The sequence below is a fragment of the Bos grunniens genome, chromosome 11 (genome assembly GCF_055505025.1).
Source record: "Bos grunniens cultivar Pamir isolate PY7600 chromosome 11, Bosgru_T2T1.0, whole genome shotgun sequence".
Taxonomy (NCBI): Eukaryota; Metazoa; Chordata; class Mammalia; order Artiodactyla; family Bovidae; genus Bos; species Bos grunniens.
This window is the reverse complement of record NC_141175.1, coordinates 3,791,185-3,814,784: the sequence shown is the minus strand read 5'-3', so window position 1 is coordinate 3,814,784 and position 23,600 is coordinate 3,791,185. Positions and strand designations below refer to the sequence as shown.

General features: G+C 65.8%; 1 protein-coding gene across 1 annotated transcript in view; it reads right to left on the bottom strand.

Annotated features, from left to right (window-relative positions):
* Positions 1–23,600, bottom strand: part of NOTCH1 (notch receptor 1) — a 45,653-nt gene that overhangs the window by 18,168 nt on the left and 3,885 nt on the right. Inside the window, exons 3-13 of the mRNA XM_086323402.1 lie at positions 8,254–8,516; positions 7,404–7,742; positions 5,215–5,337; positions 4,498–4,731; positions 4,014–4,169; positions 3,666–3,851; positions 3,326–3,439; positions 2,514–2,627; positions 2,014–2,247; positions 1,811–1,921; positions 1,156–1,348 (exon numbers count right to left, since the gene is read on the bottom strand). Coding sequence (XP_086179528.1) covers positions 1,156–1,348; positions 1,811–1,921; positions 2,014–2,247; positions 2,514–2,627; positions 3,326–3,439; positions 3,666–3,851; positions 4,014–4,169; positions 4,498–4,731; positions 5,215–5,337; positions 7,404–7,742; positions 8,254–8,516 — 2,067 coding nt within the window. The remainder of the gene's footprint in view (positions 1–1,155; positions 1,349–1,810; positions 1,922–2,013; positions 2,248–2,513; positions 2,628–3,325; positions 3,440–3,665; positions 3,852–4,013; positions 4,170–4,497; positions 4,732–5,214; positions 5,338–7,403; positions 7,743–8,253; positions 8,517–23,600) is intronic.

The window sequence follows — 23,600 nt, the reverse complement described above, 5'->3', positions numbered from 1 at the left end:
CCTGCCATGTCCATCACCCCATTTAGATAGAGCCAATGCCAGGCACGTAGTGGGTGTCGGAAACTAAAAGTCAGCTTCTCTACACTCTAATGTTCTGGCACCACATGTATGGGCGGGGTTCCCACACCAGCTGGGTGTCCCGCAACCCAGTCCTGGCCCTAAGTGCCTGGAGTCAGCGCAGACTGCCCTCTACCCCCCAGCGAGGAATGGGACCCACTAGACTGGCCCCAGGTCAGACACTAACCCCAAACCCCAAGTTGCCACCTCTACTTCTGACCAAACAGCCAGGAACCAGACCTCTTCCTTTGAAATTTGCAGAAACGGCTCACAAAACTCAGAAAAACTGTTTGACTTACTAGATTAATGGTTTACTATAAGCAGGGAAACCTGGAACAGCCCGACGGAAGAGACGTACGGGGCCAGGGATGGGGAAGGGCTCAGAGCTGGTCCCCACCCCATCCCAGCACCTGTTCGCCAACCCGGAAGCTCTCTGAACTCCCGCACTTGGCCTTTTTATGGAGGCTTCCTCACACAGGCGTGACTGAATACATCACTGGCAGTTGGTGATTAACTTGCCCTGCAGCCCCTCTCCCGTCCTTGGCGGGCAGGGTGGGACAGAAGGCCCCGGCCTCCAGCCTCAGCCTCGGATGACCTTCGCAGCCTCCTTACGGAAGCTCAGTGGCGGTTTGGTCACTGAGTCGTGTCCGGCTCTCGCAACCCCATGGACTGTAGCCCGCCAGGCTCCTCTGTCCATGGCATTTCCCAGGCAAGAATCCTGGAGTGGATTGCCATTTCCTTCTCCAGGGGATCTTCCCGACCCAGGAATCGAACCTGGGTCTCCTGCATCACAGGCTGATTCTTTACCGACTGAGCTGTGGCCCAAAGGGGCTCAGACACGACCCAAGACACCCCTTCCACTCTCAGAGATCTCAGAGATTTCACCTCTGGTCTGCTGCCTTGGCATAGATGCGTTCCCTGGTCATACTCGGAGCTGAGGGCAGTGCTGGGCTCAGACCAGGAGCCGAGCGAGCGCCCGTGCATGGCACCCTTCAGGGCTCCCACGGCAGACCCATCCTTGGGGAGCACCTGTCTGCTCCGCCCAAGACCCGCCAGCTCCCCCCACACCCCCCCCAGGGCGGGGCTCCAAGGACGCACCCGTTGAGGCTGTCGCGGCAGGCCCCATGGATGCAGGGGTTGCTGCTGCACTCGTTGACCTCAGACAGGCAGGTGGGGTCATGGTAGCCCTCGGGACAGCGACAGGTGAAGCCGTTGATGCCATCCTCGCAGGTGCCCCCGTTGTGGCAAGGGCTGTCCGCACACTCGTCAATGTTGATGTTACACATACTCCCTGCAGGCGTCCCAGCAGCTCAGACACCAGGAGCAGGAGAGGGGTCGGGCTCCCCGCCCTCGGAGCCTCAGTCTCCCTCTCCGTGAGCACCCCCCTCCCCCCGCTCCATCCCAGGCCCTCCCGAGGTTCAGACTCTCACCGATACAAGCTCTGCTCCCGGGACCCAGGACCCACGCTGGACACGCTCGGGGCAGAGGGCAGCATGTGCACCGGGAGCCTGGCTCCACTGTGAGCCTGCCGGGCTGCTTCTCACCCAGCATGCCAGGCTCAAGGATGTCGATCCCAGCGTCAGCCAGACCCACCCCCCGCCCCCGGCCCTTCCAGAGCCTCTGCCGACAGCCACCAAGGCTGCTGGCCCGAGAGCTGGGCCCCCATAGTCCTGAGACCCTGATCTGCAAGTCAAGGCCCCGACGCAGGCGGGAGAGCAGAGCCCTGCAGGCCCCCGAATCCTGGGCGGCTCACCTGTGTAGCCTGGCTCACAGGCACACTCGTAGCCGTCAATCTTGTCCAGACACGTGCCAGAGTCGCAAGGGTTGCTTGCGCAGTCATCCAGGTTGATCTCGCAGTTGGGTCCTGGGGGTGGGAGACCGGAGGTGGTCACGCGCTCCTGCTCGCTCATCCGCAGCTGCCCCCCGCCAGCCCCACAGCTGCCCAGGGCCAGGCACCTGTGGTCCCCTTGAGGCAGAAGCAGAGATAGGCGTTGTCGCGGTCCTGGCAGGTGCCCCCGTGGCGGCAGGGCTGGCTGTGGCACTCGTTAATGTTGCTCTCACAGTGGTGGCCCGTGTAGCCCGGCTGGCACAGGCAGGTGAAGGTGGCCACGCCGTCCTTGCAGGACCCGTAGTGGCAGGGGTCGGGGTCACACTCGTCGATGTCCACCTCGCAGTGGGGCCCCGTGTAGCCTGCAGGGGCGGGGGGCCGCTCCCTGGGTTACCAGGCTGTCCAGGACACCATCGAGCAGACCCGGGGTCCTCTTGTTCCCGCCAGGGAAGCCTGGGGATGTCTGGGGCGCCCCCCGCAACTGCCTGGGGTCAGAGACGCGCCCTGCTCTTGGCCGCCTCCATGCTGAGGGGTCACCTTTCCAGCCTCAGCCTCCGAGCAGCCCCCTCCCCTGGACCCCACCGCCTGCTTCTGCCCCTCCGCTCTGCCCGGGGCCACGGCCCCGCACCTTCTGTGCACACGCAGGTGTAGGTGTTGGGCCCGTCCAGGCACTTAGCGCCGTTCTTGCAGGGTGTGCTTGCACACTCGTCCACGTCATACTGGCACAAGTGCCCGGTGAAGCCTGTGGCCGGGGAGGGGACGGCAATCAGACGCCAGGGGCACAACGGCACCACAGCCAAGCCCTGGCTGGCCAAGGTCGGGGGGCAGGGGGCGCCCGGGAGGGCCCCCCGAGAGTGCTTTGGCCAGGGCTGGGCAAACGGCAAACGCCCGTATCCTTGCCTCGCCCTCTTTCAGAGCCCACCCCTGGGGTCCTAGCCCTCCTGCCCTGCCCCCTCAGAGGAGGCTCAGCCCAAGACGGTTGCCATGGCTACAGCCGGGCTGGGCTGAGAATTCGGTTCCCAGCTCGGTGTCTGGGACAGTTGATTGGCATCGCAGGAGGTCCAGGGCTCTGACCCCCAACACCTCCCCGGGCCTGGCGTCCCCCAGCCCTTCCCTGCGACAGGCTCAGGGCCCCCACAGGCTCTATAGGCCCTCCTGGCCATCACATCCACTGCTGCCGGCAGACGCAGGTGGGCGTGGCTGGCCGGCCCTCCTCCCACCAGGGCACGACAGCAGGAAGGACGGTCTCTGGGCCCCGGGCTTCTCAGCGAGGTGGGGGCCAGGAACGCTGCCCGGCCCAGCTTTGTCTGCTGGGGGCTGAAAACCAACCCACCCCCCCGCCCACACTCCGGAGGTGAGGCTCTCACGCCCCCTTCCCACCACGGGGACCTGACCCGGCCTTGACGCAGGGGCAGGGCGGGCAGCGGGGCCCAGTCTCACCAGTGGGGCACTCGCACACGAACTCATTGATCTTGTCCAGGCAGCGGCCGTTCTGCAGGCAGGGGCTGCTGGCACACTCGTCCGTGTTCACCTCGCAGTGCAAGCCCTCGTAGCCTGGCAGGAGCGGGCTGGTCAGCAATGCCCCGTTCCCTCCACACCTGCTCCCCAGGGCTGACCCATCTGCCCAGCGCTGGCCTGCTCTCCGCTGCGCCCCAGAGACCTAGCTCAAGTCTCCCCAGATAACCGTGGGGGGTCTGTGGCCTGGGTGGGCACGGAGGCCGGGGGCAGAGGCGATGCGACTTCCCCACCCCCAGGGTCAGGCGGGCAGCCGGCCGCGTACCGGGCATGCAGATACACTGGAACTCCCCGATCTGATCCAGACAAGTGGCGTCGTTCTGACACGGGTTCGATACACACTCGTTGACGTCGATCTCACAGCGCGGGCCGGTGTAGCCCTGCAGACACTGGCACTCGAACGAGCCCAGCGTGTTGATGCACTTGCCCGCGTGCTCACAGGGGTTGGCGCCTGGTGGGGGTGGGGGGGGGCGGTGGATGCAGCACGGGTAAGGGGCTGCTCTGGGAACCCTGGCCTCTGGAACAGTTGGGGGTGTGCCCGCCTCCCCATCAGACCCGCCTACCCCCATCGGACTACGTCCAACAGGTTCCCCAGCACCCCGGCTGCCCGTACCCAGCGAGCACTCGTCCACATCCTGGCTGCAGGCCGGCCCCGTGTACCCCGAGGGGCAGGTGCAGATGGCCTTGCCATTGACGGGGTTGGTGTCGCAGTTGGAGCCCTCGTTGCAGGGGTTGCTGATGCAGGCGTCGTTCAGGTGGCACAGCAGACCTGGGCATGGCGGTGGGGATCAGCGGCGTCACTGTCCCCCCACCTCCCCCGGCTGGGAACGCCGACTGCCCACAGCTGGTGTCCGCTCCCACCCGGCTCCCCAGGGAGGGCCCCCCCGCCACGACACAGCCAGTGACCCTGTGGAGGGCCCTACGATGCCGGAGCTATTCCAGGAGGCTCACAGCCGCCCGCTTCACTCCAGGAGGCCCCTCCTGGGGTTCCCCCCTTATGGGCCCCACAGAGCTGCAGTGTGAGCTTCTGTGTGAGGCCCCTCGCCCGGGCCTGACCGCCAAAGGGCCCTCCGCCCGGTGGCAGGCTGGGCGCTCACCCGTGCGGCCGTGGGGACACTCGCAGTAGAAGGAGGCCACGCGGTCGTGGCAGGTGGCGCCCTGGAAGCAGGAGGCGCTGGCGCAGTCGTCGATGTTCTCGCTGCAGTCCTCGCCCGTCCAGCCGTTGACGCACACGCAGTTGTAGCCGCCGTGGGTGTTGTGGCAGGTCCCGCCGTTCTGGCAGGCGTTGGGCATGAGCTGGCACTCGTCCACGTCCTCTGTGCAGTACTGACCTGCGAGGGGCCGGGACAGTCGGTGCCTCCAGCCCCCTCTGCCAAGCTGAGACCCTCACCTCCACCAGGAAGTCTTCCTGACTTCCTCCAGCCCCGCCAGCCAGAGTCAGCCTTTCCCCTGCACCCCTGGCACCTGGGGGCTCTCGCCTGGCTGCTCCGTGTCCATGCTCACCTGTGGGCAGGGCCTGCATCCTGCTGGCCAGAATCCCTGTGTCCTGGCCAGCAAGCTGGACTCAAACTGGGGACCTGATTGTGGCTAGGCCAGCCCGGGGCCAGGCTGCGAATGGCCCACACAGACGGGCTGGTGCCGCCCACGTCTGTGCTGCTCCATGGGGCTGGGGGGCCTCCGACCCTGGCGGGGGGGCGGTCAGCTGCAGGTCACAGCATCCTTCCCGCCCCAGATCTCAGCTCCCTCCTGCCTGCCCCCCACGGGGACAGACTCCAGCAGCAGAGGTGCCTGCCCGAGCTGCCCGCTGCACGCACCTGTCCACTCCGGGGGGCAGCGGCAGTTGTAGGTGTTCACGCCGTCCACACAGGCGCCTCCGTTCTTGCAGCTGTTCCCCGGACAGTCGTCAATGTTTTCCTCGCAGTTCTGGCCAGTGAAGCCTGCAGCAGGGGCCAGCCGCCCGGTCAGGCCTCCTCACGGGGCCAGGCCCGCACCCGTCCTGTCACGCTTGCCCTGGGTTCTGGCACCTTCCTGGCTGGACCCAGGACACCCTACTCTGGGCGGAGAGCTGCTCTCCATGGCCTGTCCTGTGATGCCCACTGCCTAGGAGCCCTTGGAGTCCCTGCCCCACACCCTGCCCTCCCCACTCCTGTGACCAGGCCCCACACCCCAGAGCCCACGGTCAGCACATTCCTAAGCAATCGTTTTGTAAAGGGCCAGCTGAACAGACGGGGACCCACAATCACAGGCTCCCCAGGGTTCTGTCGGAGAAGACGTCTGTGCTATGGCCTCTGTGACTGGGCACTGGCTGCAGGCCCAGCCTGTGCTCGGGGTTGTCTGCACACCCCCATGTGCGGCCGCGGATACCCCATCTGACGGAGCAGCGCTGGGCCTGGGAGACCCTACGCAGGGAACTGGAGCAGGGAGACAGAGAGACCCCGGCAGGCAGTCGGGGGTGGGGGTGTGCGTGCAGGTGCGGCCCCCACACTTCCCAGAAGCAGAGGCGCAGGCAGGGTGGGAGCCCCCCACCCTCTCCCTGCCCTCTCCCAGCCAGGAGGTGGCCACGCACCACCTCCACGTCCAACCAGTTAGCTATTAATCCGTTCGACTCCCGCTGGTTCAATAATCAACCCAGAAAGGTGCGTCTGGCAATAGCCAAACCTGCAGCCGGTTACTAATTAATGCCCCTCCCGGGGCGCCTTTGGACCCCCTCCTGCCCCTCCCTCGGAGGCCCCCCCGACTAGAGCCTGGCACCCACACTCCAGTCCCTCCTGCGTGCGGCGGGCCTAAAGCGCCGCCTCTCCGCAGCCTCAGATCACCTCCGGCCGGTGGGGCCACCTGCTCCACGTGTGCAGCCTCCTCTGCCAGGCCCATGCCTCCCACCACCCCCCGGCCCGCACCACAGCCCCGCCTGACCCGCGGGGCCAGACGCAAGGGCGCAGGCTTGGGGTCCCACAGCCTGCCTCCCTCAGGAAGGCATCTGAACTCAGACTCTCAAAGAGCCACGCAGCCCAGCTGGGCAGTGGGTAGTGCCGGGGCGGGCAGGTGGTGAGGGGAGAACCAGGGACCGGAAATGCACACGCCTGCCGTCTGCACGCAGAGGCAACAGGCCCGGGGCTTGCGGGCGGGAAAAGCACTTCCTCTTTGCAAGGGCCAGGCTGGGCCAAGGGCCGTGTGGGGGCCGGAGCGACCTTTGGGTCAGTCCTGAGTCAGCCAGACCCTGGGCCCTCCTCTCTCCAGCACCCAAACCCCACCGACCCCACCTCCTCGTCGCCCCACCCCAAAACACCCTCCCCTTCCCAGTTCTGCCTAACTGCCCCTATGCAAGTGATAGACTAGAGGTTTTCGAACCTCTTCGTCATTATTAGTATTTTTAGATCAGCAGCAGCAAATCAGACTCAGATGAAAACTACAGTGGAAAGTCTGGGACATGAAACAGGAACGGTGGAGCTGCTGGGGGGATGGGGAGGGCTGGGCCTACCCGTCATTCCTGCCCCGGCAGTGGGCGACCGGAGAGGCCAGGAGGAAGGCCACCACTGGGGGGAGGCACGCGTGAGCCCCGGCCCCCCTGGCCCTACCTCCAGGAACCAGGGGAAGCCCCGCGGGCAGCACAGGCGAGGGTGCTCCCCGCAGCGGGGGAGAATTCTGTAACATGCACGTGGTCCCAGGGAACTCGGGATAAGGGGCCTCCCGGGGGGGCCTGAAGGAGGCTGGTATCCACAGCCCGGGAGACTCGGAGCAGGGGGCCAGGAGAGCAGAGTGACCCCGGAGCAGACGGAATGATCAGGCCCTCCCTGGGGGTGGCAGGGTCCCTGGCACAGGGGAGGAGCACTAGGGTGTCACAGCAGACCTGTCCTGGGGCGGCACTTGGTGGGTGGGTGCCCCCATCCCACAGCCTACCCTGAACCACCCCCAAGATTGCCCTCCAACCGCCCGGGCTCGGGTGATGCCCCCAGACCCAGCCTGCCCGGCTCCCCGCCCCCTGAACGCTTCCAGCGGGCAGTACCTGGCAGGCAGGCGCACTCGTGGGTGGTGTCCCCCGTGGGGCGGCAGGTGCCCCCGTTCTGGCAGGGGGAGGGACTGCAGGGCACGTAGGGCAGCTCGCAGTGGGGGCCGGTGTGGGTGGGGCGGCAGACGCAGCGGTAGGAGCCGACCTCGTTGAGGCAGGTGCCGCCGTGGTGGCAGAGCCCGGGGCTCTGGCTGCACTCGTTGACGTCCTGCCTGCACGTGGGGCCGTGGAAGCCGGGCGGGCAGTGGCAGATATACGACGCCTCAAAGGGCAGGCACTGGCCACCATTGGCACAGGGGTTGGAGGCGCAGGGGTCGGCCTGCTGGCACGTCTTCCCTGGGGGGGGAGGGGGTGGGGGGGTGGTTAGCCGGCCTCCCTGGTTCCTGTGAGCTGGGGGCAGCGTCCAGACCCGGACAGTGGGTGAGCCGGGCATGGGCCCAGTGGCATGAGCTCCTCACTGCCCGGGGACCCCAACCGCTCAGGGGCTAAGTGACCACTGTGGGACGCACAGTAGGCCAGGGCCCCTGGGGAGCTGACCCAGACTGCGTCCCTCCTGAGCCGGCGGTGACACCACGGCTCCTGCAGGGATCGGGGGGAGTCTCCCCTTTTCTTACAGAGGCTGCGGCATGAGGCCGGGAGGTGCCCTCGAGCCGGAAACTGACACCTCCAAGGCTGGAAAGCGGCATGGGGACCCCAGAGTGGGGACTCTGGGCAATTTCTGGATCGCTGACCCCCACAGCCGAGCCCAGTCCAGGACCGTCCACGGCCACGCGGACGGGGGCCTGGCATCGGCTGTGTGGGCGGCTGGGGGAAGGCCAGCCCATCCCCGCCCCTCCGGGGTCCTCACCTGACCAGCCCGGGGGGCACAGGCACTTGTACTCAGTGAGCGTGAGCAGATCACAGGTGCCGCCGTTGAGGCAGGGGCTGGCGAGGCAAGCGTGGTCGCGGGGCGTCAGGCACAGCGGCCCCGAGAAGCCCAGGCGGCAGCCGCAGACATAGTCCACCAGGCCTTCTCGCTCCGTCGTGTGGCACGTCCCGCCGTTCTTGCAGGGGGCGCTGAGGCAGGGGTTGGGGGCCTGGCATTGCTGGCCCGCGAAGGCCCCGCCGCAGCTGTAGCAGACACGCCAGGGTGGTGAGCACCCACTCCCCAGCTAGCCCTCCACCAGCCCCGGCATCCATGGGGGTCCCCTCCTGGGCAGCAGCCCCCCTCAAAGGGCTCGGGGAGGTTCTGGGACCAGAGTGGGGGTCATTGCCCAACATCACCATGGTGCCAAGCGCCACTGAGCTCTCCGCTTTAAAGTGGTTACTTTTACATCAAGGGAATTTCATGTCCATAAAAACAGTGATTATGTTAATTGGAGACATTAGAGACCAGAGTGTTTGGCGGGCCCCAGCGTCGGTTTCAGAAGCCACGGAGGCGTCTGTCTGCACCCGTGAGCCACTGAGAAGGGGCTGCGCGGGCCAGACCCAGCCATTCTCTGTGGAAGGGAATGGTGTTGTGTGCAACCTTTTGTTTCGGGGACCTGCCTACTCTCTTTCTCTCCAGGTTTTCTGTAACGAATATGCATTATTTGGGTAATAAAAGAGTTCACAGATGGCTTTTCTTTCAGTACGAACACGAGAGCAAACAGGGATGGGACTGCAGACGCCACGTGGCCGGGCTCCCCTGTTGTTGCCGACGTGGAATTCTTTCTCGGGGGTCTGACGCGACAGGACTGTGCTGCTCGGCGCTCCACCCTCACCCACGCGTGGTGCCCGGACGCAGTCTCTCCCTTTCGGGGGTGAAGGCTTCACATCAGAAGCCCAGCCCGCTGCACAGCTGGAGAAAGCAGGGGCCAGGAGGACGGCCACTCCGGCAGGCCCTGTGCCGGCTCCCGGGCTGCGACGGTAGCAGGTGAGCCGGGAGTGGGGGGCGCCCTGCCCCCCGCCCAGCCCCAGGCCTGGTCCCCGGCGCTCCCCACCGGGAAGGGCTCGGCACCTGCCACCCCTGCCCCGGGGCCGCCCTTGGCCACCTGTTGCCTCGGCTTCTTGAGACGGGGCGGTACATGCCCCCCAGGGTCACCTCGCAGCCTTGAGCTTGAGGGAAAGCCCAGGAGAGGCTCTGGGACCAGCCAGGCCTCCCTCTTCCCAGCGGCAGAGCCTCTGGGGTGGAACGCGCCCACGGCCCCCAGCTGGCAGTGGCCTGGGAAGGCAGCCCTGACGCTGGGCCCACAGCCCTGGGCGCTGGTGGTTGGGGGCCCCTCCCCCCGCAGGGCAGCCAAGGGGACTCTGGGGGAAAAGAGGGCCCTCCTGGGCTCCGACCACCCCACCTTCCCAAGACCCCCCCGAGAGGGGATGCTCCTTGGGGTTCAGGCCTTCACTCCAGGACCCCTCGCCCCCGACAAATGCCAGCCGGCCGGGGCCCCCTCCCTCCCCTCCTGCCCAAAGCTGCACAGGGAGAGGGGGCGGGGGCAGCCTCCGTCCTGGGGGCGGGGGATCCGTGAGAAGCAGGGGCTTTCCTCTGAGGCTGTGGCTTGGGCAGGGCGGGCGGGGAGGACGCAAAATGGCCACTCCGGACCACCATCTGTCGCCTGAAGCCAAAAGTCCCAAACCAACTGGCTTAAAGAAAACCAGCTGCCCTTCTGGGAGGGGCGCAGGGGCGGTAACTCAGGGCTGAGCCGCGGCTCCCGCCCAGCCTGCTCAGGGAGGGGAGGAGGATGGTGTGGCTGGCTCCTCTCTGGGGGCACAGACCCCAGGACGCACCCCTTGTGCGACCGGCACCCTGGCATCTCGGGCTCCGGCAGGGCCATACCCTGGAGCCTGGGGAAGGTGGCGTGGCCCCCACTGAGCGTGGATCCAGTTACAGGCTGCCTGGTCCCAGCCTGAGTGGCACTGGGAACCCAGAGCCCTGGAGGGGAGGGGGGAGACCCAGGAGGTAGCACCTCCCCCACCTCTCAATGCCCTCCATTGTCAGGCAGGAGCTGGCCACCGCTCCCTATTGGAGAAAAGGCTCTTTTTTTTCTTTCCCAGCTACTAAAGAGCAGCAGAAAGTGGGAGCTGGACAGAGGACGCTTGGTCATCAAAGTGGGGCGGGGGGTGGGAGCCCGCCTGCCCTGTCCATGCCCAGCTCCAAGGCGTGGGAAGCCCACCCAGGTGGGTGAGTTGAGGCAGGCCTGCCCCATGGCCTGGGGGAAACGCACACAAGGCTGCCCAGCGCGTCCTCCGCGTGGGCTCCGCCTTCATCACTGGTCTGGTTCAGCAGCATTCCCAAGTGGACCAGCAAGGCCCCACCGGGGTGCACAACCCTCCAGCCTCCAGCCACGGGGCAGTGTGTCCCTGAACCCCACCCCAAGCCCGTCCTGAACGGGGAGCCTGGACCGAGAGCACCCTGGCCAGGGAGGCTGCGTGAATTACAGTGGGAGGAAAGCGCGCCCAGTGAATCAGGCGGCGGCAGCAGGGACAAAGGGCGGCCGGGGAGCAGGTGCGCCTGTGGCCGGGGACGCGGGCGGCAGCTGCTCCTGGCCAGCGCAGCGGCGGCTGCCAGCCCCGGCAGGCGGGGGGCGGGGCGGGAGCCGGGGAGGCTCCTCCGCGGGGGGATGGCAGCGGCTGAGGGGGCCCATTGTCCTCCCTGCTCCTGTCCAGGCCTGGCGGACGCTGCTGTGAAGGCACGCTGCCCATGCGGGCCGGCTCCAGGGCTGGGCCTGGCCGCCGTCCACCACGAGCACCCCAGCCAGGGGAGCGGCAGGGCACGCGGGAGGGACAGTCTCGGGGGGGGGAGCTGCTGAGGCAGGTGCTCCGGGGGGGTGCTGGGTACAACCAGGGCCTGGCTTAGCTCCATGGGAGGACGCCCGGGGCCAGGTCAGCCTGGCGGGGGGCAGGGGTGGGTAGGCAGGGTGGAGGGGGCCTTACAACCCATCACAGAGGCCTGTCCCTGCTCTGGGCGGCCTCCAGCCATGCTCCCCCCTCGCCTAGACGTGTCCCCGCCTGTCCCCCACCCTGGCTGCAGTGCCAGGGTTTCCTGGGGAGGCGCCCACGGCACCCGCACTTCCCTGAGAAGGTAGAGGGCCCGTGAGGCTGCTCAGACGCGGCCAGTCCGCTGGCACCAGTGACCAAGTCCCTCGTGGCCATTCGGTCCTGAACACCTGTCCTGGCAGCTCAGCCTAAGTGCCTGGCAGGGACAGGGGCCTGTGCTTGGAGGGGAAAGTCATGCCCGACACCTGCCTCAGGATTCCGGGCCAGGGGCCATCGGGGACCCTGAGGCTGGACGAGAACCCCCCCGTGCACCGTGCCACTCGGCTCCTGGCGCCTGGGGGCCCGTGGCAGCTTTCCCTTCCTTGCTCCCCTCTGAAAGTGGTCCTTCAGTGTCTCCTCCTCCACTCGCCTTTCCTCCGGCCCACACATAGCCCAGCGGAGTGTCCTGGCCCACCAGGGCCAACAGCAGCTGAGGGTCAGGTGGTGGCTGGGGGCTCCAGGATCAGAGCTGCAGAGAGGCGGCACCCGGGGTGCGGGGCGGCAGCACCGAACAGCTGCTGGGACACCCGCTCACCCGCCCGCCAGCCTGGAGCTCATTGGAGCCTCCTTCAGAGTTTCCTCCGAGCCAGCTCCTCCCCCCACCCCTCCCACCCCACAGCGCGGCTCCATAGAAATGCAGCCCCAGAAGCGTCCGGAGGCAGATGCTGCCTTGACCTTTCACCCCTTCACCCGGGACTAATGCTAAATGATGCTGTTTTCCTTTCTGAGTTAAGCGAGCCATCTGCCACCCCCAGGGGAGAGATGACAGCTCTCTCTACCTGCAGTTCCAAGGCGGGACTCAGCACGAGGAAGGACTCAATGGGTTCTGCCCTCAAGGAGTCTGTGATTGAGTGGGGGGTTGAGCGGGACAGAGCTGGGTGAGCACAGGGCCCTGGCCGGGTGGGGGTGCAGACGGGGGTCATCGGGGGTGTGCCGCCCCCTTCCTTCTGCAGGCCAGACAGAGGCGCCCCAGGGGAGGGGCACCCAGGGGCACCACGAATGGATGAGCGAGACAGTCCATCAGAAGAACTTTTGGGGGGCTCTGCGGCACAGATGGGCACTGCCTGCCAGGCCTGCGTTTCATGCGAGTTGGGGGATCGAGGGCACAGAAGGCCCAGTGCAGAGGTGGCCTGGGCATCTGGGGCACAGGGGACTCTCACTCTAGCCAACACCGCCGGACTGGATTTGCACACAGTTCACCGATGTGTCCCTGGGAACGGTGGCTCCACCAGGGCCCGGGCACCTGCTTAAGGAAAGCCGTGGGGGACACAGGGCTCCCCAGCACGGAGGGCCCCGTCCGACCCTGCTGCCTGGGGCCTGGGATATCAGCGCAAGAGCCGGTAACCCATGGCTGGAGGCCACGTCTGCAGGCCCGGGGCCTGTGCCCCAAAGGTGGGCAGGGACTGTGCCACCCAACGCAGACAGGGATGGATGCATGTCCCTGACCCCCAGCCATGCAGCCCGTATCCCCGGGGGGCTGAGTCAGGGCCTGGGGTCCTACCTGCTGCAGCCGAAGTCCCCTCCCACCCCCCCACGCCCAGCCCCAGTCTGCCTGCAGTGGGGTGCCTGCTAGAAGACCCTCCCCACACCAGACTGCCTCGCTCACAGGCTTTCTGCCCAGGACCCTCCAACAAACACAGTGTCACTGCGGCCCCGAAGAGGGGGGCCAGGGAGCACGGATGGCTCGTCAGGGTACCCCCTCCTCCCCAGAAGTGGTCCAGGATGCCAAACAAAGACCACTACGGCCCACCACCAGGCAGGCAGGCCCGTCCACCTCAGGGCAGCTTGACCGGGAGGTTCTCAGACCCCCAGCCCAGCCCGGGCGACTGGGGCCATCTGCAGACTGGGCAGAGGAGGCTCTTGCCGGCTTATGGAACAGGAAGACTGAGGCCAGGAGACGGGGGGGTGCATCGGACAGACTCTGAGCCCCCAGCTCCTCCCTCAGAGGGGGCGAGGTCAAGGAGTCCACCTGTGCTCCTGGACAAGGCTTGCCAGGGGTCCTGAGCCCCTCTGGGCAGAGGCTGGTTCAAGGGCCCCGAATCCCAGTAGGGAATCACAGCTTCCAGGATGCTGTGTTCGTGGCAGGTAGGGGGGTGCGCAGTGACTGGGGGTGGTGCTTAGTGGCCTCTGCTGGCCTCCCCCACTGTGCCCACCCACCGTGCCCATCCTGGGGTCCTTCCCCCACTGGGCACAACCAGGACAGCTCAGCTGTGAGGAACGGAGCCCCTGGGAGACACAAAAGCCAGGGGTGCCCAGGGACTCCGACGGCCCCAGGGTAAGAGCTGCAGCGGGCGGGGCTCCAGGTTTCTCTCAAACCCTCAGCATCCTTGGTCCAGACCACTGTCTGAGCCATGACTCTGCCGTGCCCGAGGGCACCTAGACGACGGCCCTCTGCCCTCTCCTGTCTCGGTCCCTTTCTGCTTCAGGCAGGGTGTGCCCAGGGCAGCCCGGAGCCTGGCCAGCCCTGCACGAGTTTGGAGGCCACACTGTGCGACAGCACCCCACCACTTGCAGCCCCAGCTGCCCCAGGAAGCGACTGCAGGGACCCAGCCGGCGCCTGGCTGAGCTGCGGTCTGCTTCCAGCCCGCACGGCCGCTGGGCTGGGGCGGCTCAGAGCTGCAGGGGAAGGCGCTGCCCTGGCTCCCAAGCTTCAGGGAGGAGGCGAGCAGCAGCCAGGGCTGCAGAGGGACAGGGGACCCCGGAAAAGGTCCAGCCAGGTCTGAGGCAGACAGACCCCAACCCCCAACAGCAGCTGACCCTCAGCGGAGAACAGGCAGCAGCTGCAGAGGAGGAAAGGGGTCCAGGCAGGGTGGGGCGTGGAGCCGCTGGGCCCAGCAGCTCGTCCCGGGTTCGGGGCTCTTTGTCTGCCTCTTTTCTCCCAAGTTGCACCTCTGGATGGTTTAGAATAGGCTGGAAAGAGGAAGTGCAGGAGCGCGGGGAAGCCCTTTGTGTTGTGTGTGGACGGAAGCGGTCCTCCGGGAAGCCACCTTTCCCACTGCGGGGGAAAACAATGCTTGCGGCTCGCCACCCCCCTGCGGCGATCAGAGCTGCCCCACCCTCGACGTGGGAAGTGGCTGCCCGTCTGAAGGGATGGAAAGGCAGAGGTCAAGCGGCTTCCTGGAGATGGCCCAGCTGCAGTGGGCAGAGAACGACCCGGGCCCACCCACAGGCAGGCACACCGCTGCTTGGCCGGCCCCTCCGGACATTGCAAAAGGCACAGCCAACATGCTGTCCCGAGAACCCTGGGGGCTGCTGGGAGAGGAAGAAAAGCCTGCTGCCCACTCCTCCCCCACGGTCCTGCTCTGCTGGGTTAATTCCCCAACCATCACCCCCAAAGATGGAGCCAGGAGCTGGACAAAGGTGGGAATGGGTGTCCTTACCCAGGGCTCACCCCAATAGCCCCCTGAGACCCACGTGGTCGAGCCTGCAGCCCCACCTCTGGGAGGCCAGGGAGGGGACCCCCCCAGCAGCCGGGGAGCTCTGTTCGCCACAAGACGGAGCCAGACCCGTGCCCCAGACACTGGATACAACGAAGGGAAGGGATAGATGAGCGTGCAGCCCGCGCCACGGGGGGGGGGGCGGCGCTTAATCCAAAACTCGATTAATTAAGCCAGCAACCACAGACTGAGATCCGAGCCAAAGCCAGAAACGATCCTGCAAGTGCCCGCCTCTGCTCAGCTGTGCGGCGGTGCGGGGAGAGGGGAGGCCTGCCCGGTGGCTCCCATCCTCTCCCGCCGACCCGAGCGGACACTCAGGGCAGCCCCGCTTCTTCCCATTCTCCAGTTGAGAATGCAGCGCGGGAGGACACTGAGGACCCCCCTCAACACGGGTCCCCGAAGACACTGTGGACCCCCCTCCCTGCTCCCGGACCTGTACTCAGGCTTTATCTCACTTCTTTCTCAAAATGGGCCTGCAGGGACACTGGCCCACTGTACACATGAGAAAACCAGGGCTCTGGCAGGTTATGCCCACGGCACTACCTGTGTTTGAATGCAGCTCTTAACCTCTGCTGTCCCCAGTGGTGGTCAGACTCCAGGCCCTCGGTGTGAGGGTGGGGGGCGGCCAGAGCACAGCGCCCCCTGGAGGCAGCTGGGAGGCCAGCAGGAGCTCCCTGGGTGGAGGAGGGGTGTGGGGCCTCCGCACCCCATTCCTTTCCCCCCTCCCCCACCCTGGAGGCCTGGGTTTCTCGCCTGACCGCCTGATCTCCCAGACCCGGAGGGCCGGAGCAGACAATGTGTTCTTACAACCCCACAAGATCTGCTGAAACTCAAAACCCTGGATTGGAAGTGGGGGCGGTGTCTGAGTGAGAAGCCTGGGAATCGGGGAGCTCCCAGCTGGCGGGGTGGGGCTGCCCTGGGCCCCGGCTTCCCCACACCCCTTCCGTGTGGCAGGAGGGGTCCCACCAACGCCGGACACCTGTCACCACCCTCAGCCACAAGAGCTCATGTGGCCTTCCTTCCTGTCTGTCCGGCTCTAGGGACAGAGAGGAAGCACGGAGCCCACAGCCGCCGGCCGCTGGGCGGGCCAGCGGAGAGCGGGCCCTGATGAGGCTCCCGTGAGACCCTCTCCCTGGACGCCTCTCCCAGCTCAGGCTCGCCACCTGCCCAGTCCCCAACCCCTGTGCGAGGCAGACCACCAGGCCCCGTGTCCCCAGGCTTGTCCACAAGCCCGCAGCCGCCCTGGCCCCCACCCCAGGCTCAGCACAGTCACCAAGGCACGGGACCACAGCAGACACCAGGAGACACAACCCTGGCAGCTGCACCCAGGCTGGCGTGGACCTGCTGAGAGACAGACCCGCACTGTTCTGGGCTCAGGGGAGACTCTTCTCCACGGGGAAAGCAGGAGGTTCTTGGGCTGGCCACGACCTTGTGCCCTTCTGTGAAAATGAAAGTGAAGTCACTCAGTCGTGTCTGCCTCTTTGCCACCCCACGGACTGTAGCCTACCACACTCTTCCGTCCATGGGATTTTCCAGGCATGAGTACTGGAGTGGGTTGCCATTGCCTTCTCCAGGGGATCTTCCCGATGCAGGGATCGAACCCAGGTCTCCCGCACTGTAGGCAGACGCTTTATCGTCTGAGCCATGAGCGCCCTTCATGACCTCACCCAAATCTGGGGCTGGGCTGGTCTCTAGAGAGCCTTCTGGATGAGGCCTGGGAGCACTGGGAATAGGCCTGAGAGTGGAGTGAAGCCACGCTGATATGTCCCATCGGGACCCACGTGTGTTACTGTTTACAGGGGAGCTCAGAGGGGCGGGTGAGCAGCCCCCGGTCACACAGCCCACCATGGCCTGTGCTGTAGAGTACAGCGCTCTCCCAGCCTGGCGGGAGCAGCGAGCTGGAACAGGGCCGGGCAGCTGACGTGGACCGTGCCTGCCTGTGGCCTGGAGGCCAGGCCTTCTAGAAACCCGGATGGGCTTAGCTGGGTCCAGCCCTGACCCAGGCCATGTCCCAGATGCCTGCCGAGCGCCGTGCTGGGCCGGGCCTGGGCCCTGGACCCCCGGGCAGAAGCCGTCATGGCCTGAGGCCCCTGCCACCGTGGACACCGGGACACACAGCCCTGCCTGGCCTCCCCCACCCCGTCTGGCTCTCAGTCAGGTCCAAGGCCACCCTCATCCTGAGCCGTGGAGGGGGAAGTGAGGGGAGCCCCGCCCTGTGCGGCCACCCCTGGGAGCCGGAACCAGCCTGGCGAGCGCAGGAGAGACCCTCAGGCTGACCCGGAAGGCCCAGAGGCAGTCACCTCCCTCAGCCCTCTCCGTGGTCAGAGGGGAGACGGAGGCCCTGGGGGCGGAAGTGGGGCCAGCACCCCCCCACCCCCAGGCCCCGCCTCAGCCCGGTCTTAGCCCAGTATCTCTTGTACTGAAAAGCTTTCAGGGAAAAACACACACACTCAAAACTCTGGCTTCTCCCCTAGACCTGTCATTTCCAGTAACCGTGTAGTTTCCGCTTACCAGCAACCGAAACCGAGAGGAAACGGTGGGAGGCAGGTCCCCGAGCCCCGGGTCCCTGCGGGAGGGGGGGCACTGACAGAGCTTTCCAGGGGCAGCCGCCCACCTCCTCTCACACGGAGGGGGGCACCGACAGCTTTCCAGGGGCAGCCGCCTACCTCCTCTCACACTCATCCCCCGGTGGACCCGTGATGACCCGCCAGGACCCAGCTGCCTGTCCAGCAGGCCTCCTGGGGTCAGGCAGTAGGCTGGCAGCTCAGCTGACCCAGGATCAAGGGGTGAAGGAAGCAGGAGGCCGGCAGGGTCCCTGGAGGAGGGCCAGCCTGGGGCCCGCGTGTCACCCCGAGTGCCCGCCCAGCCTCCAGCGGCCTGTCCCCCGTGCGGCGCGGCTCAGACCCCCAGCCCCTCTCCTGGCCCGCTGCCCTGACCCTAAGGCCAACGTGATGACATGGGACCTGCTTGCCCCAGGCCTCGGCAGGGCTGGCTGAGGCTGGACTTTCATGCTGCCTGCAGGGCAAAGAGTTTGCTCAGCAAATCAGCAGTGTCAACAGAGGGACAAGGGATCGTTTACCCAGCGGAGAAGAGCAACCGATTCAAGCACTTCAGAGACACCCGATGGACACCCAAGCCCAATGACTGACTTGTCCCACGAGGACTCCCAGGTTGAGGCTGGTGGGGACTGGCGGGCTGTCTGAGTGCCTCTCCTGTTTGGGAACCGCCACGTGGGCGTTGGAAGCGCGGCCTCCCCAGGGCACCCCCCGCCTCCACCAAGGCTTGCTGAGAACCAGGACCCCGGATGCACCTTCCAGGAAACGGAGCGACTCAGGTGCAGGAGGCTCACATCAGACCTCTAGAGGCCGTCCCAGGCCCCCACCCAGGAGAGCCTGAGACAGCGCAGCAAGGGGCTGGGGATCCTGGGGGAGCTGAGCCACAGAAGGGGCGGGCGGGCGCCGCGTGGAAGGCGAGGCCGGGCCCTTGGAGGTGTCCACACGCCACCCGACGGGCTCCCATGCATAGCAGCAGCTCGGTGTTAGGAAGGGAACGGGCAACGATGAACCTAATTCACTTGAACGTGTGAATGCCGGTATGATGATGACCCCTGCGCCCGAGCCTCGGTGGGGAGTGGATGGCGAGGTCAAGGCCCCCTTTCCCAGGACGCTTCCATCCCAGGGGCAGCGAGAGTGCAGGTGGGGAGTAGAGCCCCAGCCAGGAGGGACCACTCAGCGGTGAAACCCTGGGGAGGGCGTTCTGTTCTCAGAGTTCCATTCTGTTCTCAGAGTTCCACGCGTCTCAGAGACGCACAGAGAGCTGCCGCCCACCTGTGACGGGGGGACCCACTCAAGCCTCCCCACTGGGGCCGAGCAAGTGTCCAGATGCTAACATTGCAAGAGCACCCCTCTGGTGCCCTGCAGGAAACATGGAGCCTCCCTGAGCCCCGAGAGCCACTGGGAGGCGATCGGCTTGTGGCTAAGAGCAAGGGCCCAGGCCCCTGACCCTCGGCCCTCTCACACCAGGCGGGGTGCCTCCCACCAAGGGTACACCCACTAACTCCGAGATGAGCCCTGAGGGTTCAGGAGAGATGTGCTCCAGGCCAGGGCAAGGCTGGGAAGCAGGCAGACGGCGTGGGTAGGGGCTCAGGTCTCAGACTTGCCCCCCAGCTGCCCTTCTTCCTGCTGACCTGTCTGCAGCCCATCTGCCTGAGTCTCCACAGTGGACTCCCTCCAAAAGGCCCTAGTGGGCCTGGGGCACCCGGGCGGGGTATTCCCACAGCACCAGCCTCGTCCTGCAGGAGGTGAAGGCATCTGCCCTCGAGTCTGGTTCTCAAACAACGAGCCAGGCATGCGTTTGCCCTGCCCGCCTTGCCCCAGCACCTAGAGAGCGTTCAGTAAACGCCCGCTGCCCCTCGCATTCCTGATGCCCCGCGCAGGCGGTGGGGTGCCGGCCGTGGAGCCCTGTGCGCTCATCCCCTGGACCCGAAGGCACGCCACCCCACTTTAACAGGTACCCCTGGATGTGCCAGGCCCCACTCAAGGGGGTCCCATGGCTGGCCATGCGGACACAGGAGTGAGCGCCGCCTCTTCCAGGGAGCCTTCCGGACACCCCCCACCTCTGACATCCACCGCCTCTGGACTTCTGCCCAAGGCCATACCAGGATGACCATGCTGGGCCACCGCCATCCACCCCCCGACGTTCTCAGGCAGGTCGAGTCCAGCGAGCACCCAGAGGAGTGATGCACGGACATGCACCCCGGGCGAAAGAAGCCAGGCGGGAGAGGCAAGCAGTGCGAGTCCACGCATGTGAACCACGCAGATCAGGTAGAGCCAGAGACAGAAAGCAGGTGAGAGCACACGGGGCTGCGGGGAGGGCAAGGGGGGACGCCTGTTTAACGCCTATGGGGGTTTTGTTCAGGTGGTGAAAACCTGGAACTAGACAGACATGCTGGTCCCACAACGTTGTGAATGTACTAAACGCCGCTGAAGTGCAGACTTTATTCGGTTATTTATTTTGCTGTGTCGCACAGTTCCCAAGTGGCGCTAACGGTAAGGAACCCGCCTGCCAATACAGGAGACGTAACAGATGCGTTTGATCCCTGGATTGGGAAGATCCCCTGGAGGAGGGCATGGCAACCCACTCCAGTATTCTTGCCTGGAGAATCCCCATGGACAGAGGACCCCGGAGGGCTGTAAGGGCACAGGGTTGCACAGAGTCAGACACGACTGAAGCGACTAAGCTCCCCGACCAGGGATGGAACCTGTGCCTTCTGCAGCGGAACCTGAGTCCTAACCGCTGGGCCACCAGGCAAGTCTCCCGAAATGTACATTTTAAACATCTAAAATCATAAAACTTACAATATGTGAAACCGACCGCCAAAATACAAATATCAATCCTCCCTTCCCCCCGCCCCGCCCCAACCCCGCATCTGGTCTTCAGCAACCTGTGACCTCAGCGGAGCGAGGTGGGCGGGGCCTTGAGGAAGGAGATGCCAGGGAAGAAGCCAACAGAGGCCACTTTGGCAACGGGCTCTTCTCTGCCCAGCGGCCCTTCTTCTGCAGCAGCACCTGTCAATCACGGCCCCTGCTCCAGTGGGTGTGTCCACGGCCCACCAGCAGGCCCAGGGGGTGGGGGTAAGGACACCGAAGCCCAGAGCTGGCCCCAGGCAGGCAGAAGCTGCCCTACCGCATGGCCAGGCCTGGCTCCTGGGCCCTCCTCCCCCGACCACGCTGCAGCCCACTGCCGCCTCCTGGGCATCTGCGGGCCCATCCCAGGGTCCTGCCAGGATGCCGCTGGAAGGGAGCTCTGGGCGGCCACCTAACCCTGCACTCTCAGGCACAGAGGAGGATCCAGTCGCTCTGTACCTGCTACAGTCCATGGGACTACGGGGTGCGGCCGCCAGAGACAGCCCGGCCGGGAACTTCAGGACCCATCAAACGGCCCCTGACCCACAGGTCGCGATGCCCCCAGGCCAGCCGCTCGTTAAAGCCTCTGGGAAGAGTCTGCCAGGCTCCGGATGTGCCCGGACACGAAGGCAGAAGATGAGGCAAGCTGGCCCCAGGTCCCCTACTCCCGTTCCCAGCCTCTTCATCTCTCAGCCTCAGCCGTTCCCACCTGTAAAGTGGGGACTGAGGATGAGATGCAGAGCCGGCCGCCACCCTGAGGGGGTGTGAGGCCGCCGAAGAAAACGTCTGCCGCACTTTTACGAGGCCGGATGAAAGGGGCTGTCTGTGCATGGAGCGACTGTGGGCACTTCATTGAGGAAAGCAATCAGGACACTCAATCGACTCTGCAAAGCCACATCCTTTCACTATTTATAGGCGAGACATGAAACAGGAAAGGTGCCCTCCTCGAGCCCAGCCTGGCCCGGCCCTGCCCAGCGGGAGCCCCATCTGCCCACGACAGCCATAGCCACCCATCAGCGTCACTGTCAGCGAGGGATGGAGCCAGTGCCGGCTTCCGCGGGACCCCTGGGCTGCCACCCAGCCCCGGGGGAGTGGAGCCGTGCCGCCCTCTGGACCTGCCCCCACCGCCCGCCACCTCGGGGAGGGGGCCCCACACCCGCCCTCTCACTAGTGGCCCCGGCTGCCCTGACCCAGCTCAGCTGTCCTGACGAAAAGCGTTCTCTCTCAGCTGTCTGCCCGGCCCCACCCTCTTCCAGCTAAGGGCACAGCTTTCTTTTTTTTCTCTCTCTCTTTTAAAAAAAATCCCTATTTTTTTTTCCCCCAGTGGAAAAAACACTGGCCGCCATAGAGGCAGAGCCAGGCCCGAGGAGGGCACCTTCCTGTGGGGGTCGCGTGCTCCCTGACGTCCGCCCCCCGTGGTCAGAGGCAGCAGGTGATGGTTTTGGGCTGCGGCTGTGCGTTCGCTGTGTTTTTCTAACCCTGCGTCCTTGGCGCCCAGGCGCTGACAAACAGAGGAAGTCCTGTACAGACCTGGTTCGGTCTCAGCCCGGGGTGGGGGCGGGGGTGAGGGTGAGAATTAACCTGTTCCTCCCCCAGCCTCGCCCGGGACGCGCAGGTGACTCAGTGGAAACGGGCGGGCCAGGTGACACAGATGTAGAGTGTTCCTCTGCAGCCGGGTGGCCGAGTCACTTCCACTCGGCCCCTGACCCTCTTCTTCTAAAGGGAAGTCGTTGTCCCCGCCCTGCTTCCTCACAGGACGACCAGCGAGGGCCCCGGGGGCAGTACAGGCAGGATGCGGCCGTGGTTAGGAACACACGTCCCCGGACAGAGCGAGGCGGGGCTGGGCGATACGCCGGGCTGTGTGACGCTGGGCCTGGCGCCGACATCTCTGGGCCCCACTACACGCCCGATGCCCACGGTTCCGGGGTTGCTGCCAGCCACATGGGGCCGGGCCGCCCTGCCCACGGCACTCCCCTCCCTCTGACGTGTCACGTGTTCAGGCCGCCTCTCCTAACCCCCACACTGGAAAGCGGAGAGACCATGGGGGCGGGGGCTGCATCGGACCTGGGCCCACATGCCCACGACCAGAGCAGCGCCCAGCACACAACAGGTGCTCAGAATTGGGAAGGAAGCAAGGAGGGTGTTCACGGGTGCCCCCGCGGGTGAGAAGTCCTCAGAGTCGCTGGCCGGCCCCTCCCAGGCGGTGCCCCGGCTCGGGCCCACCAGGCCGTATCTTTCGGGTTCTCTGAACTCACTCATTAGACAACTAAACTCTCTCGAATGGGGATCCTGAAACCAGCGCTGTCAGCTCAAAAGGAGAAGGCAGCAAGGGAGCGGACACTCGCCCCGCGCCTGCTGCGTGCCTCTTACGTAACCTTCACGCACCACCAAGAGATCAATCGCAGATCAAGCGCAGACTACAGACTGGGGGAATCTGGGTTCAGGCGACCCGATGACCTGAGCTCATGAGGACACTGGGCACGGGAGAGCCTGGCCTCAAGTACAGGATCGTCCAAAGCCGAGGTCCACCACCTGCCCGACTTCCCTCCAGCGTACTCTGGGCGCCGAGGCGGCAGAGGGTCCCAAAGACCCACCTGAGGCCGCCCCTGGTTCACCAGCCTCCCCAGGCACCCCCAGCTGGGGCCACCACACACAGCCACCCTCCTGGGGCAGAGCACTCCGCCCCCAGAGGCTCACGGCCATCGGGTGGCCCGGCCCCGCTCTCTGGGACTTCCTGAAGGGCCTTCGCAACAACACGGACCTCTTTTTCCGACCCCGAGCCCGGCAGACACCTGACGGGCGGCTTCTGGGGAAGGCTCCCTCTCTCTGGATGGAAACGGATGAGTCACCTGGCGTGAATGCGCCTGGCACATGATAGCACCGATTCCCACGCCCTGGCCACAGGGGAGCAGCAGGAAAGTCACAGAACTTTCTGCAGGTCCCGGCTGGAGGCTGCAGAGCCAGAGCTCACACCCAGGTCGGCCTGAGACCCAGACACCCTGGAGAGAAGAAAGCAGCTCTCCCCTTCAGCCCAGAGAGCTGGGCCGCCCCCGCCAGCAGAACCTCCGCAGACCAGTGGGTGGTGGGTGAGAGCAAGACGGTGCGGACCCTGGGGGTGGCCACAGTGCCCCCACCCTGCCCCACGAGCCTGGACTGGGGCCTGCCCACGGCTGGCCCTGGCCAGCCGTCATGGCTGATCCCTTGCCTCCGGCCCGAGGCGCCCAGAGCTGGGGCCTGCAAGGACGGCACTTCCGTTCAACTTCCCAGTGGGTCTGCAGGATGCACACAATGGGGTCTCTGTGGGCCGAGTGAGGCGGGGTGCCAGGCCAGACAGGCAGGCTTCCCGTCAAGGCGGCGGTGGG